Source organism: Streptopelia decaocto, assembly GCF_964273445.1.
Source record: "Streptopelia decaocto genome assembly, chromosome: 26".
In the NCBI taxonomy this organism is placed as follows: Eukaryota; Metazoa; Chordata; class Aves; order Columbiformes; family Columbidae; genus Streptopelia; species Streptopelia decaocto.
Genome location: NC_138681.1, coordinates 2,958,395 through 2,973,386, shown reverse-complemented (window position 1 = coordinate 2,973,386; position 14,992 = coordinate 2,958,395). Strand labels below are relative to the sequence as shown.

At 48.7% G+C, this 14,992-nt stretch overlaps 2 protein-coding genes across 2 annotated transcripts in view; both read left to right on the top strand.

Moving 5' to 3' along the window:
- LOC309450358 (olfactory receptor 14A16-like) overlaps positions 1–14,992 on the top strand; it is a gene marked incomplete at its 3' end in the record, with an annotated part of 259,029 nt that overhangs the window by 157,146 nt on the left and 86,891 nt on the right. The gene's annotated exons all lie outside the window — the stretch shown is intronic.
- LOC309450363 (olfactory receptor 14J1-like) lies at positions 13,515–14,447 on the top strand (the record flags this gene model as incomplete). The annotated part of the gene is made up of 1 exon (XM_082073182.1): positions 13,515–14,447. The coding sequence occupies one exon, from the start codon at positions 13,515–13,517 to the stop codon at positions 14,445–14,447; it is 933 nt and encodes a 310-aa protein (XP_081929308.1).

Genomic DNA, 14,992 nt, shown 5'->3' with positions numbered 1-14,992 from the left:
TTCATCCAGCCATGCTGATTGGGCCCCATTGCTCGTCTCGTATGTGTGACCTCACAGTCCTTTCCCAGCCATGTTCCTGCTGTTGGCCAATCCCCTGCAGAGGCAGAAGTGACCTCACAGTGCCCTCCACAGCCATGGAACCCTGCAATAACGCAGTTTGTAAGAGAACCCTGAACACCATCTCTGTCCCACTGACCTTTATGGCAACCCAAGGAACAGCTGATGGCATTTGTGCTCCCTTGGGTTCATCTCACCACATGCACACACTGGACATGCAAATGATGTGTATGTTTACATCTCATCTGGACAATGAAAACATGGACTTTTGACCTAGTGTTTCATAGAGTCATAGAATGTCCTGAGTTGGAAGGACCCAAAGGATCATGGAGTCCAACTCCTGTCCCTGCACAGGACACCCCACAGGTCACCCCGTGTGTCTGAGGACGTTGTCCAGTCTCTTCTTGAACACTGTCAGGTTGGGGCCGTGACACCTCCCTGGGGAGCCTGTTCAGTGTCCAGCACCTCTGGGGGAAAAACCTTTTCCTCATGTCCAACCTGAACCTCCCCTGGCACATCTTCTGCCATTCCCTTGGGTTCTCTCTCTGGTCACCAGAGAGAAGAGATCAGTGCCTTCCCTTCCTTCTCCCCTTGTGAGGAAGCTGTAGCCACCATGAGGTCTCCTTTTAGTCTTTTCTTCAGCTCTGATGGTGAGAAACACCTTGGTTTGCTTTCTGAAGCAGAAAGGAGAAGCCATGACCTCCAGCCTCTTTCCCTGCAGGCTGCAGAGACCCATCTCGCTTCCCCACCTGCTCTCCCCCCAGCATTTCTGCACCTTCACTGCTGTGTCTGCACCCTCACCGGCTGCTCTTTGGAACACAAACCATGGGCTGATCCAGCTCCCTCTGGGTCACCTCTTGCACCACAGCACTGCCCTTCCAGTGACATTTCTTCCTCCTCATATCCATTCCTCACCTTCCAAGCAGACTTCTTTTTTTTTCTTTCCTGCTTCTTCCCACTATCAAGAAAAGCTCGACCATCTCATAAACTGCCCTTCATGCAGGGAACCCAACCCGTTAGGCTTCTTGTGGTCTTTTACCTGACCAGAGAGAAGTCACCTCGCCATGATCTTCTAAATCCCATGAGTGCTGCTGGCCTTTCAGCTTCTCTGACAGACACGGCCATGTCCCTGCCGATGTCCCGTCATGTTCGCAGTTGGGATGGACATGACAACCCGTCTCTCTTCCTGGGTAAGACCTGTGGGCCCTTGGGCAGAGGTTCTTTCCCAGCCATGTCCCTGCTGCTGGGCTGTCACCTCCAGACACAGAACTGACCCCACTGTCCCCTTCACAGCCAAAGTCTTTCCACTCAATTATGAGTTTTGGAGACTCAACTGACATCATAATCCCTCACCCATCCATCCCCCTCTTTATGGGCCGCGACCTGACTAGATAAAACTATGCTTGTTTTCTCAAACTGATCAAATCTAGTTCATGCTAAAGATCTGAGAGGAGAAGCATTCTTGATAGGAATGTGAAATGTTGAAACCTTTTCTATGTCCTCTCCTACCTCTTTTATTTCTTATTGTTTTCCTTCTTCCTGGTTGCTCATGGTGAATTCGCTACCTGAAGTTCAAAGCCAATCCCACACCAGAGATGAGATCTTGTTTATTCCAGAGTTGTGCAAGTCTGGATGCTGGAATGAATCCAGCACAACAGATAGAGAAGGAACATCTATTATACACAAATCTTATCCCTCCATTCAGACCCTCCCGGCAGTCCTAAAGAGCCAAGTGTTCACACATTGGCATATTGGTTACATAATCATTTTACCACTGCACATGCTTGTTGAGAGAGGGTCCCGGGCTGAGCCTGGGGCTCCCATCCTGGGGATGTGTGTTTTAGTATTATAATGAGCGTAAAAGGAGCAAAGCCTAGCTAAAGGACACTTGATGTAACAGTCTTGAGACAGATGTTAAAACAAGACTCAGCTAATTGTGCAGGCTCCAGAGTGTCTGCGCTGCAAGGACAGTATTCTTTGCAGGTTCTGATTAGGTGTTTTAAACGTCACTTTTATCTTTGTTAGAGCAGAAGACTGACCAAAACTGAGAGGATTTATGTCGGGGGTTAAGACCCCGGCATGGGTCCGGGCCTACGGCGACGGAGGAAGAAATGTCATCAATTCAATGTGAATTATAGACATGCTTCATCTTTATTGACACAAGCGCAAGCTTTTATAACAGTTCTATTAACTATGCCTACTTGTCAGATACCGATTTGATAGCATACATAATGAGCCCATCCCAACATACATAATGAGTCCATCCCCTTCTGTGGCCCCCCTTGGTATGTGAGTTCCCTCGTTATCTCGGAGCTGCCTCCTGGTACTTGTTTATCCAGGCCTTTCTCAGGAGCTGCCTCCTGAGACTGTGAGACTTGTTTGTGCAGGCCTTTCCCAGGCAATACCTTCTCACCCACCCTTGCTCAGCTCATGCTAACTGAGGCCTACTCATGCTAACTAGAAGAGATCCTCTCCGTAGAGAGGGTCTCATGCCCTTTCTCTCTTGGCCATTCTCCAACATCTCCCCCCTTTTTCTTTTAGGACAAGCAGAGTTTGTCTCAACGTGTGCTCAAATATTCTCTTAATACAAGATAAAGCACAACTTAAACACAAAAGCCCAATAACTGCAATAAGCACAATAGCTAACAGACTTTGCAAAAGGTCTTTGACCCATCCTTCCAGTCCCAGCCAGTTCGTCAAACTTTCTAGGCTGAAAAACCCCATATCCTTTTGAATCTTTTGGGAGTAGTCCATAAGTTGTTGAATTTCCTTATGGATTGAAATCTATTTATCTTTTAGATCCATACAGCAGAGACCATCACATCCTTCACACCCATGTCCTTGAGCCAATAACAAAAGTCTGTCGCAGCTCTACTCTACCGTGTGGCATGTCGTACAGAATCTACATCTAACAAGAATCTACTTAAAGCCCTTGAAGTTCTGTTAGTTTGCTTAACTAGCCAGCATCCAAATTTTCTAAAATATTTAAAGCTCTAGCTGTGCCAACACCAGATACAAGAGATCCTAAAACCCTTAGCCCTGAGCTCCAAAAATCTACAGTATCATCACATTTTGACTTATATGCATGCCAAAAGTGTTTTTCTCGTCTTGCTCTTCTGTGATCTATTATCATAGAAACATTGGGTGTTAAGAGAGTCAATAGTCTCAAATTACACAGTCCTCCAACAGCATTAGAAGGAATTCCCGGTTAGGCTCTATCTTTACAGATCAAGAATACACCATACAGTCTGTCCCACACTATCAATGACATCCCTCGGATTCTTCTGTGAGGCATTACACCATCGAGTTTCATTTCTATAATCACCAAGGGTAGCATTAATATTTTGCAGTCTTATCCATCCATGCTTTAGCATATTGTCCTGGCACTTTTCACAAACCAGCTGTATACAAGCATCCATGGGCACAGATCCCAGCAATTCCAGTTCCTGTGGTTCAATGTCTGTTTCCAGGAGACAGTTAATCCAAAGTGCCATGTTGGTATTATTACAGTTTGTTGCAATGCCTTTATGCCGACCACTATTTTGAAACAGTTGTGTGATGCTGCTGTAGTCATCAAGGGCGATGCCAACCAAGCATGTGTGGAACGGTTCTTCCAGAGACATCGTAGTTAGGCACATAGAGCCCTGGTCAGTCACGTTGGCTAAAATACTCCACATGTTAGTCCTTGTCTGTGCAGGCATTCAAAACACAGCAGCTGGAACACAGGTTTCACGTTTCGTGCCAGCAACCATTGCGGCCCTTGATCTGTAAAGACACAAGCACAACCTCTCCCCCAGGTTATCAATTGATGTGGCCTTTTTAATTGACTACTGATTTGACCATAACTAATGTAGGTTCTTTCTGATTTAGCATGGTTTTGGGTCACACTTGCAAAGTATTTCATCACATACAATGCTTTTGACAATTGGTTTTGTGGTGTTTTCCCTACTTCTCCCCCCTTTTTCTTTTAAGAAGGAACAAAACTAAAACAAAAGCGTGCAGAATCAGATACGTGCGTTGGATCTTGACTACGTACTCAGAATCACAAATCAAATTTAGAGGTTCCTCCTTAAAAAGCTCTAAGTAATTTAAAGCTGTGCCAAGTTCTGCTAACTGGGTTGAGCCTTCAATAATTTTTACAGAATGATGCCAATTGTTATCTTCACACCTCCCAGAATCATCAACAAATACTTTTCAAGTATGTAAGATCAGACCAAATACAAGTATGACCTATGACCTGATGTTAAAGACTTTCAGGTTCTGCAGCAATTTACATTTTACATGCATGCCAAAAGCTGTGCTGTGAAGAAAACCAGCTAGTGCAATTTATAAAGACATAGATCACAAACTAAAGAAATCAGAATTACATTTCACAAATGGTACATATGGCCTATTAAGACTTAAAGTCATTTCCTGCATTTTCTTGATCAGAGTGACAGTTGGCATATAACAGTGAGTATATCAGTGTGCTAGCAGTCTCATCATACTGTCCCACAATAGCCACAGGTTGTTTCTAGGTGGTAGCTAGAAATAGACAAATCTGCAAGTCCAATCGAATGCAGTCAGCCTGTAAGGTTGTCATAAATTCATTCCTCAAAGTTCCTAACTCCATTTTGGCTGTCATAGTTATTGGATATTGCTTTCCCTTACCAGATCGAAGTCCTGTTTCAGATTTCTCAGCGTAGTATTTGCTTTATCGAAACATTGGCTGTTAATACTAGTGGAAATACAGCATTCGAAATTTCCTTGGAGATTTCTCACTTGCAGCAAGCAGATCTGCATCGTCCCAGCAGCTTCTTGTAGGCCATGCAACTAAACAGAATTCTCAGAAAACGTTATTGGAGCTTACAATTTACTTAACAAATCTTAACCTAAGAGAGGTATAGGACTTTCTGGCAACTATAAGTATTTATGTATTAAAACTTTGTTCCAAATTTGACATTCCATTTGTCTCAAAAAACAGCCTTTCTTTCGTTTTCTCCCATAACCTCAAACTGCACCCTCGGACTGCTCCATTTAGTATTACATCGCCACAGTGGGGGGAGAGAACCCCCCCCTTTTCACTGCTTCAAAAGCAGGCAGCCAGGTTTTTCCATTTTTGTTTTTCTTTCTCTTCGTGCTGCAGTTTAGAGATAACCAAGGTCACGCAGCTGGCATAATGGCTGGTACGAAGTAGGAGGCTCTGGGAAACTTCTCAGTTACACATTCCTTAGCTCCATGTACCTTCTACAATTTAGAGATGTTAAAAAACAGTATAAACCAGTACAATAAACATCAATCCATTATTCTATTGTCCTAGATCCAAATCAGTTCATATTCCAGCAACCTTTAAATACAACTTCATACAATACCAAGTTCACATCCATTATAGCATTTAAAGTATCATTTCAAGTTTGTCTTTTTTTTTTTTTTTTTTTTTTTGTGGAGTTTAACACTTTACACTAACACTTTAACACTAAGCAAGTACTCTAATGTGTAAGGATGCAATCCTAAGGTGAAGCAAGGCGGAATTTTAGCAATGGAACCGGTTCCCATTATAAATATGCAAATTAAAATACTGAGCTCAGATGTGAAAACCAAATGCCAAGGCCAAATATGCAGATAGATCACAGTCAAACTAATTTAAGACAATAGCTCAATTTTTTGCATTGCACCTTTGGACCGCTCACTGCTCAGGCAGGTGGAGGTACCTCTGGGTCTCCCTGACAAAACGGGTCAGTGGCGCCGGAGCCCATTAGTACTCGCACCCCCGCCATCGCAATGAGCTGAACCGGGCAAGGCCTTCCTTTTTGCTTTGTTTTGTTTTCAGTGTCTCATCTGGTGCGCTATAACTGTTAGTCCAAAACCTGGATTCTTTACTTGATGTGCACAAAAAGCCAAATTTAGTGTACCGAGATGAGAGACAGCCTGTCACAGAGTTGCGCAAGTCTGGATATTGGAATAAAGCTAGTACGCTAGAGAGAAAAACAACAGCTACTACACGCAAAATTTTTACGATCACATTCACACAGTAAAGAACTAAATTACTCATGATCTTCTGAATTATCACAAAATGCACATTTTGAGTCAACGGATTCTCATGATTTAACAGACTACGAACTTATCATACCATATAGCACAGACCTACCAAAATTGCAACATACTTAAACAGATACCCTCAAAGAAAACAGGTTAATAAGGAAAGAATCTTGCAGACTTTAACAAGTTTGCTGTGACCTGTGTGTTATCAGTTAACTCTCTCTCAGCTGTCTGAAATGATTTAATGATCTCTTGTAGGGATTCATTTTGTCCTGCTCTGCTGGCCTCAAAAACAACATTAATTGCGACAAGATTCTATCCTCTGGACACTTTTCCCAATCATTTAACTTATACAGCAACAAACACCGATGTCAACATTTAACAAGATCTTCCTTCCTCACAATTCCGAATGTTTTCCAAGCCTTAAAACACCTTCCAACACTGATCTTCTAGGAACACAACTGAAAGCAATCATTCCTGACCCCATCTTGCAAGTAAAACCTTGAAAAGAGGGGGGGAGGGAAGGGGGGGGGGGAAGGGGAAAGGGGAAGGGGAAGCGCACATTCCTGACAAGCTGCTTGATTTTCAAAGAGGCGCAATACACAGAAGCACATAATACGTACTGTAAAACTTGCAAATAACATGTTGATAGCAAACATTAGCATTCTCTACTGCTAATCTCAACACTCGTGCTTCCTCAGCATCTAAGTTTTCAACCTGCTTACTGACGGCCTCTTGGAGATAGTCAATAAATTGCATGTAAGTCTTATTGGGACCCTGATTGCGGTATATCAATTAGTGTCTCTTCCAGGAGTTGTAAGATACCTGCCTCTTTCAATGAATCCACATAGTTCTGTCCTAAATGATCTATAGCTGTTACCTTTCACAGAGTTCTTTTGCCCAGTTCTTATCCGGCGACTCCTTCTGCTCTCTCGTAGGGGTTAGAGGGTTGAAAGACAGTAAAAGCAGACTGGTAAAATTGGTAAAAGGATTGACAGTACACTTGTTTACGACTTTAGCATTCTCCTCTTTCACAGGGTCTTTGAATAAGTTGTCCGACTCCAATCCCCTGGACTTGCTGTTAGATGATGGTACAGGAGGCCACCCGCTCGGCATTTTTCCTCCCCCCGCCCTGGACTGCAACGCTGCAAAAATTCCGGCAGCAGCAGATTGTTCAGCCTTAAGATCTTTTAAGACAGTCCCATGATTTCCATTGCTGACTCTATCCCATTTTTTCTGCTCTATATTGTCCCAAAGTTCAAGTTTTGAATCACTAATGCCCGTAACAGTCTTTTCAGGTTTTAGTTGCTTCACTGTAGTAATTATCAGTTTCCAGGCGGTTACAAGGCCAAGAATATATCTTTCACGGTGACTTACTGCCTTCCACAACACAGTTCCCATGCCTCTGCACCAAATTAATAATCCTTTGAGGTTCTCCGTTGATCCACTCTCCCTCATCAAACAATAAATCAGGATCCTGAAAACACCCCTTAGTTCTCCCTGTTGCTACTAGACCAGCTAGCTGTTTAACGCAACTATTATCGACCCCTCGCTTTCTAAAAAGCTCCGTAAAAGATCGCTTTCCTAAAAAACACTGTAAAAGATTTAGGGCTACTTTTAAATTCATGTTCCCGTTTTCCGTGCCGCCCTTATCCATACTACTACTGGCACGGTCCTCTTATGTATCCTCTTATGTATCCTCTTATGTATCCTCTTATGGAACTACTTACAGCGATACCTCTTTTTTTTTTTGTAGTGCCCCTTAGTAGCCCTTCAGCAGCGAACTTTAATCGGTTCAGGCCTCGGAGACGACACACCGCAGCACAGTGTTCGGTCGCTCTTGCCCGCCAGTCGCTGTTTCTGGCGCCGCTGTCGTTTCCGTCGCCCCATTAATCCTTTTAAGTCCTCCTTAGGCCTTTAAGTCCCCGTTAGGTCTTCAGGTCCAGGCTCGGCCTTCAGGTCCGTTGTTCGACCTTTAGGTCCGTTGTTCAGCTTGTTCGGGCGCCAAATGTCGGGGGTCAAGACCCCGGCATGGGTTCGGGCCTACGGCGACGGAGGAAGAAATGCAGCCATCTGATGCAGATGATAAACATGCTTCATCTTTATTGACACAAGCGCAAGCTTTTATAACAGTTCTATTAACTATGCCTACTTGTCAGATACCGATTTGATAGCATACATAATGAGCCCATCCCAACATACATAATGAGTCCATCCCCTTCTGTGGCCCCCCCTGGTATGTGAGTTCCCTCGTTATCTCGGAGCTGCCTCCTGGTACTTGTTTATCCAGGCCTTTCTCAGGAGCTGCCTCCTGAGACTGTGAGACTTGTTTGTGCAGGCCTTTCCCAGGCAATACCTTCTCACCCACCCTTGCTCAGCTCATGCTAACTGAGGCCTACTCATGCTAACTAGAAGAGATCCTCTCCGTAGAGAGGGTCTCATGCCCTTTCTCTCTTGGCCATTCTCCAACAAAGGTGGACACTGATGTTCACATCCCTCACCTGGGTTTCCTTGTGTTCCAGTTCCAGATCCAGTTGAGCATCACCCGTGTTGGTCCATCAGGCAGATATTTTAAGCAGTTGGCCCAAGATCCTTGTTGGCAGCTGAAGCTTTGCTTGGTCAGTGAATGTCAGGCCAATTACAGTTCCCCATAGGAATGTACTCACTGACTGGTGAGTTACTCGAGTTGCCGACAGAAAATCCATTTCTTCTCCATGATCAAGTAATTTGTAGCACACAACATGTTGTCACCCTGTACTGGGCTTACATGACAAAGTCTTGGAACTGGGGGTGAGTGTGGCTGTGCTACAGTTGTCACCACTCTGAGAAGACAACAGGAGTTTCACTGACATCAGACAGAGCCGATTTCAGCTGCTCCAAGATGGACCCACTCCTGGCCAAATCTGAGCCACTCAGTGATGCCGGCAGCACCTCTGGGATATTGTATTTGAGAAAGGGTAAAAAACGCTGCACAACAGCAGGTGGGAGAGACGAGGGAGGAGATGGGAGAGAAAAGCTCTGCAGACACCAAGGTCATATCCCACAGGACCCAAGCAGGTCCCTCAGCAGCCAAATCCTGCTCTCCTGAAATCCTGCTCTTGGCCTTGTTCTCATCTCCCAGGAGCCTCAGCTCCACTTTCCCATCCCTGACTGTGCCATCCTGACCAGCTCTTTCTGGTTTGTAAGTGTGAAGTCCCACAGGGCACCTCACCCCACTGACTCCTCAGTCACCTGTGTCAGGAAGATGTTGTCAATGGGCTCCAAACCCTCCTGGATGGCTGGTACCTTGCAGATACTGGGACATCTTAGGTCTTCCAGGAGGACACGGCCTGGAAACATGAGGCTTCTTTCATTTGTCTGAAGGAGGCCTCATCTCATTCCTCTTCCTCATCAGTGAGTCTGTAGCTGATGTCCAGTCACCACAACACTGCCCATGTTGTTCTGCCCTCTCATGCTGACTCCTCAACGTTCAGCTGACATTGTCTGTCCCCAGACAGAGCTCCACACATTCCTGCTGCTCTCCCAATTGAAGTGGACCTATCCGTTTGACTCCAGACATCTGGCATTATGAGCAGCAGGGCCCCAAGACCCCACATTTCCTCCAGGAGATGGTATATGTAGTGTCCTGTAACTCCTCATACATGTTATCTTTGGAGAGACACCCTCATAAGAATAAAGCATCTGTGTGCAAACATTAAGAGTGTGCAAATGGAGCTTCAGTCATGGGAGAGTCCAGACCTTGTGAATATCTGGTATTTGCCCATCAGAAGGCTCTGAACTTGTACAAGGAGAAATGAGCAGTGATGTATCAGGGCGGGACAATAACTCCATCCCTCAGGACAGAGCAGGACCTGACACGCTGAGCAGTGGCCCAGGGGAGAAGGGCCTGGGCACTCCAAGGTCCCCACCCCAGCCCGTGGTGCATGCTCACCATGAACAAGGCAGCTGCACATGGGGCTGCATGAGGAGGAGCGTGGGGACCCAGACACCTGCAGTTCTCATCCCAGTCGGTTCAGCACTGGGGTGACCCACACACACGGGTGTGTGCCAGTGTGCGGCTTCCCAGTCTGGAGCAGCAGGGAGGAACTGGAGAGTGCAGGGCTGTGCCAAGGCAGGTTCAGCACCTTGTGCACATGGTGTGGGGTGCTGAGGGACCTGGGCTGCTTTGGCCCAGCAGCGCTGGGGAGGCTGCAGCAGTGCAGGAGTAGCCTGAGAACGCTTGAAGGGCGGTTTCAGAGATGGTGGAGGTTTCTCCATAGTGGGAAAGAGCATGAGAAAGAAATAATGGCCAAAGTGCAGCTGGGGAGGTCCAGGCTGGACATGAGCAGAAAGGAATGTGATGGAAGGGCAGTGCTGTGGGGGAGCAGGTCAGCAGAGGGAGTCTGCATCAGCCCAAGGCTTTGTGCTTCAAGGACCAGCTGGGGAGGATGGAGAGATCTCAGCAAAGGAAGGAAGATGCTCAGACAGGAGCAAGGTGGGCAGCAGGGGGGATGTCTCCAGCCTGCAGGGACAGAGGTGCAGGGGATGCCACAGCACAGGACAGGCTGTCGTGGAGATGATCACGGGATGGAAAGAGGCTGAAAGCCCCACCAGCCATGAGCTCCTTCTCCCCTTGGCTGTGGCTGTTGTCTGCACCTCTGATGCCTGTGAGGAGACACCTTGTCCTTGCAGCACAGGGGCCTCATGGCTCCTTGTCCCCAGCCAGGAACCTGGGAGGTGTGGGACCATAGTCCTGCCCTTGGCCTTGCACAGCCCCACATCACACTGTCCCAGGAAGGGCCCTGGGCAATGTGGGAGGGACAGGATCTGATTTCCCAGGGCTGGGGGTCAGGGCTTGGCCTTTTGGTTAAAGAAACACAACCAGATTTCCTCAGCATCAGAGAGACCTTTACTGTGCTTTTCCTGACCTACAGTTTTCTTCTCTAACCAAACCTGGATATTGTTTCTCAGTAGGTTCCCTCAGTGGGACCCATTAACATTACAAGAAACTTTGGAGTTTGCATCTGACTTTGACTTCTTGAGAAGTTTCATCACCTTCCTCCAGGGTCTGAGGTCCATGGACTCAGCACCAAACCCACCAGAGGGGTCATTAAAGCGCCTTGGGCTGCTCCTGTGCTGCTGAGCTGGGCTGGGCTCCTGGGACACAGGGAGCTCATGGCAGCGGCAGCGCTGCAGAGAGACAGCTCTGCCCAGGAGCAGCTCCTCTGCACACGCAGCAGGGCTGAGGGCTCTGCCTGCAGCACCGAGGGCACAGGAGCCAGGCACAGAGAGATTAAAGGCATCGTGGGGTGGTTGGTTGCTGAGGATTCAATGAGACAAATCACAGTTCTAACACGGTAAGTCTCTGGCTGTAGGACAATGAAGCTGCATTTCCTGTTGGGAGACCCTAAGCTGGTACATCCGACAAATTAAAATTTATCTGTCAGGTCTCTCTCACAGTATCTCTGTTGCAGAGGAGAAGAACACACTCCAGAGCAGGGCTTCCCTGCTGCACTGTCAGAGGGACAGGGAATGACGACAACTTCTGCTGAGGGTGACTGCAGGGGGAGCACCCAGGGGTGCCCAGGGCTGTCCTGCAGAGCAGGGTCCCTGTCTGGGGGAGATCCCCACGGTGCTGTGGGGACAAGCTGTGGGGGGAAGGAGCATCCTCGATAATTGCAGGAAAGGTGCTTCTGCTGTGGAGAGGGTGCTGTGTGGGTCAGGGCTGCTCACACATCCAGATCACCTGCAGGATTTTTCTAAGGCGATGCCCCAATTACAAGATCAATGCAAGGATTAGCAGACAGATAAGGAGATCTCCTGAGCCTGTCTTTTCAGTTTCCTCTCCCAAGGGGTGGGGGGTGCAGGAAACGATAAAATGAAAATGAGCTCTCATGCTCAAACAAGTCACTGAGACTCCTGAACTGCAACTGTGAGTGATCAGTACATCTGCCAGAAGGCTCATGACATCCCTTCCCCACCCCTCTGCCTGTGCACAGCACCTGCATCACCTTGGCTGGACCCGTCAGCCTTAGTCTGACCTGTCCTGTTTTCCAGCCTGCAGACAGGAAGATGCCCCCAGGCAGTGCCCTGTGAACAGGCAGGATCTGTAGGGCCAGGGGGAGGCACAGAGGGTGGGATGGTCTGTGAGCACTGACAGGGAACAGACATGGACAGGGAAACACCTCCCGGGGGAGAATCTCCAGGCAGCAGGGAAATGATCAGAAATGAGAGGAAACCAAACCCGGAATTGTTATGGGAGGGAGAAGAGAGAAAAGTCCCTGTGACCCCTGCAGGTCAGATCCCTCCTGTGAGCAGCCCCCTGGCCTCCTGTCCCCCCCAGCAAAGCCTCTGCCCTCAGGGCCGGGGGCTCCAAGGCATGAAGCAGCTCCTGTGCAGCCAGAGCTGCAGTTCCTCTGCAGAGCACAGGGGCTGAGAGCAGCTGCCCGGCAGTGTTGGTGTCTGGGAGGTGGCTGCACAGCTGGGGAAGGGTGACGCTGTCTGAGTGCCCGGCTGCCTCTGCCCTGGCCTCTCTCACACCCACCCTCACCGCATTGTCCTTCTTGCTCCCCTGCTCTGGGTCCCTGCTGTTGGGATCTTGTTCTTGCTGTCAGGCTCTCTGGGGATGGCAGTTTCAGCTGCAGAGTCACAGCCTGATCTTGTGGGTCCTTTCCTGCAGGTGTGTCCATGGGCACACGTGTCCCAGCTTTGCTCTGACCTGTGGGCTGTGGGCAATGCAGTCTGTGGGGCTGGGGAATGAGCCGTGTGTGTCCTGGGCTAAACGTGGGGTGCTGAGACCTTAGGAAAGGGTGAGACCTGTCATGGTCTGAGGTGGATCCCTCTGCTCTCAGCAGTGCCTGGTGGCTTTTCAGGGTAACATGGGAGTGGGATCAGCCTCCATCTCAGAAAGGTGCCAGCCCAGGGCAGCTGGAGCAGGACAGAGGGACAGAGCAGCTGCCCTCACTCTGCACTGACCCACAGGCACCCTCTGGTCTCACAGGACTCGTTCTGTTCTCCCTGAATGCAGCAGAAATGCTGAGGGTTTCCGACACCCAAAAATACTCCCCAGGGTGGGAGGGGAGAAGGAGCTGTAGAAACACCAAACCTCTCCATCTCAGTTTCTCAGGCCTGGGGGTACAGATGCTGACAGTCCCTTCTGCACCAGGAGCGGTTCCAGCTGACAAAGCTGAACCCCAGGACTGGCCCCTGCCCACCCGATCACACAGGGTCAGGCTGACTCCTCAGGAGCCCCTGGGCAGAGACCCTGCTCTTCATTGCACACTCATCAAGCACCGACGAGGGCTCCAGACAGGACGTTCTCCTGGAAAAAGAAAAGTGTCTCTTTGTGTGACGGGGTCGGAGGGTCTGTGGGAAATGGCTTTGGTTTCTCCCACAGAAGTCTCATCAAACCTTCACTATCTTTTCCTCCTATGACAGGTCCTCATGCCCACAGGCAGCCAATGTCCAACAGCAGCTCCATCACCCAGTTCCTCCTCCTGCCGTTCACAGACACACGGGAGCTGCAGCTCTTGCACTTCTGGCTCTTCCTGGGCATCTACCTGGCTGCCCTCCTGGGCAACGGCCTCATCATCACCACCATAGCCTGGGACCAGCACCTCCACACCCCCATGTACTTCTTCCTGCTCAACCTCGCTCTGATTGACCTGGGCTCCATCTCCACCATTCTGCCCAAGTCCATGGCCAATTCCCTCTGGGATTCCAGGGCCATCTCATACTTGGGATGTACGACACAGCTCTTTTTGTTTCTCTTCTTGATCACAGCAGAGTATTGTCTCCTCACCATCATGTCGTACGACCGCTACGTTGCCATCTGCAAACCCCTGCACTACGGGACCCTCCTGGGCAGCAGAGCTTGTGTCCACATGGCAGCAGCTGCCTGGGCCACTGGGTTTCTCAATGCTCTGCTGCACACGGCCAATACATTTTCACTGCCCCTGTGCAAGGGCAATGCCCTGGGCCAGTTCTTCTGTGAAATCCCCCAGATCCTCAAGCTCTCCTGCTCACACTCCTACCTCAGGGAACTTGGGCTTCTTGCAGTCAGTGCCTCTTTAGCTTTCATGTGTTTTGTGTTCATTGTGGTGTCCTATGTGCAGATCTTGAGGGCCGTGCTGAGGATCCCCTCTGAGCAGGGACGGCACAAAGCCTTTTCCACCTGCCTCCCTCACCTGGCCGTGGTCTCCTTGTTTGTCAGCACTGCCATGTTTGCCTACCTGAAGCCCCCCTCCATCTCCTCCCCATCCCTGGACCTGGTGGTGTCAGTTCTGTACTCAGTGGTGCCTCCAGCAGTGAACCCCCTCATCTACAGCATGAGGAACCAGGAGCTCAAGGATGCTCTGTGGAAACTCATATCTTACAATTTCCTGAAGCATTAAACTGCCCATCTGCTTCTACATAGGAGTTTTAGAGTAACTAATTACAAGCCCAGCCTGTCATCTGGATTTTCTGTTGTTGTTGGTAGTTTTTTTATTGTGATAATGTTGTCATCCCATTTCTTAATTCACTGTCTGCTTTTCTTTTATAACCACTGGCTGTGTAAATGAGAAGCCGTGCTCTCCTTGTCTCTAAACAAAATAAAGGGCTCTTTAGTGACTTGTTTTTCACTATATCCTTTCACCAAGGCCTGTTTGGAGCTACAGGGATGGTTCCTGTGTTCATGGGAGGAGGGAAAAGAGTCCATGATGTCAGCCCTGCCAGGGAGCAGCAGCGCTTTTTCTTCCAGAGCTGTTCTGGTTCCACTCCACACTCTCCTTCTCATCCCTTGTGTTGGTGCAAGGCCTGAGTGCTCGGGCAGCTTGGTCACCGTCCTGCTGTGTGTCAGTGCTGTGGGCGCAGGCAGGGACAGGCAATGGGCACTGCTGTGACAGAGCTGGCCCCAGAACAGCTTTTCCAGATGGAAAGGTGATCTCCTCAGGGCAGG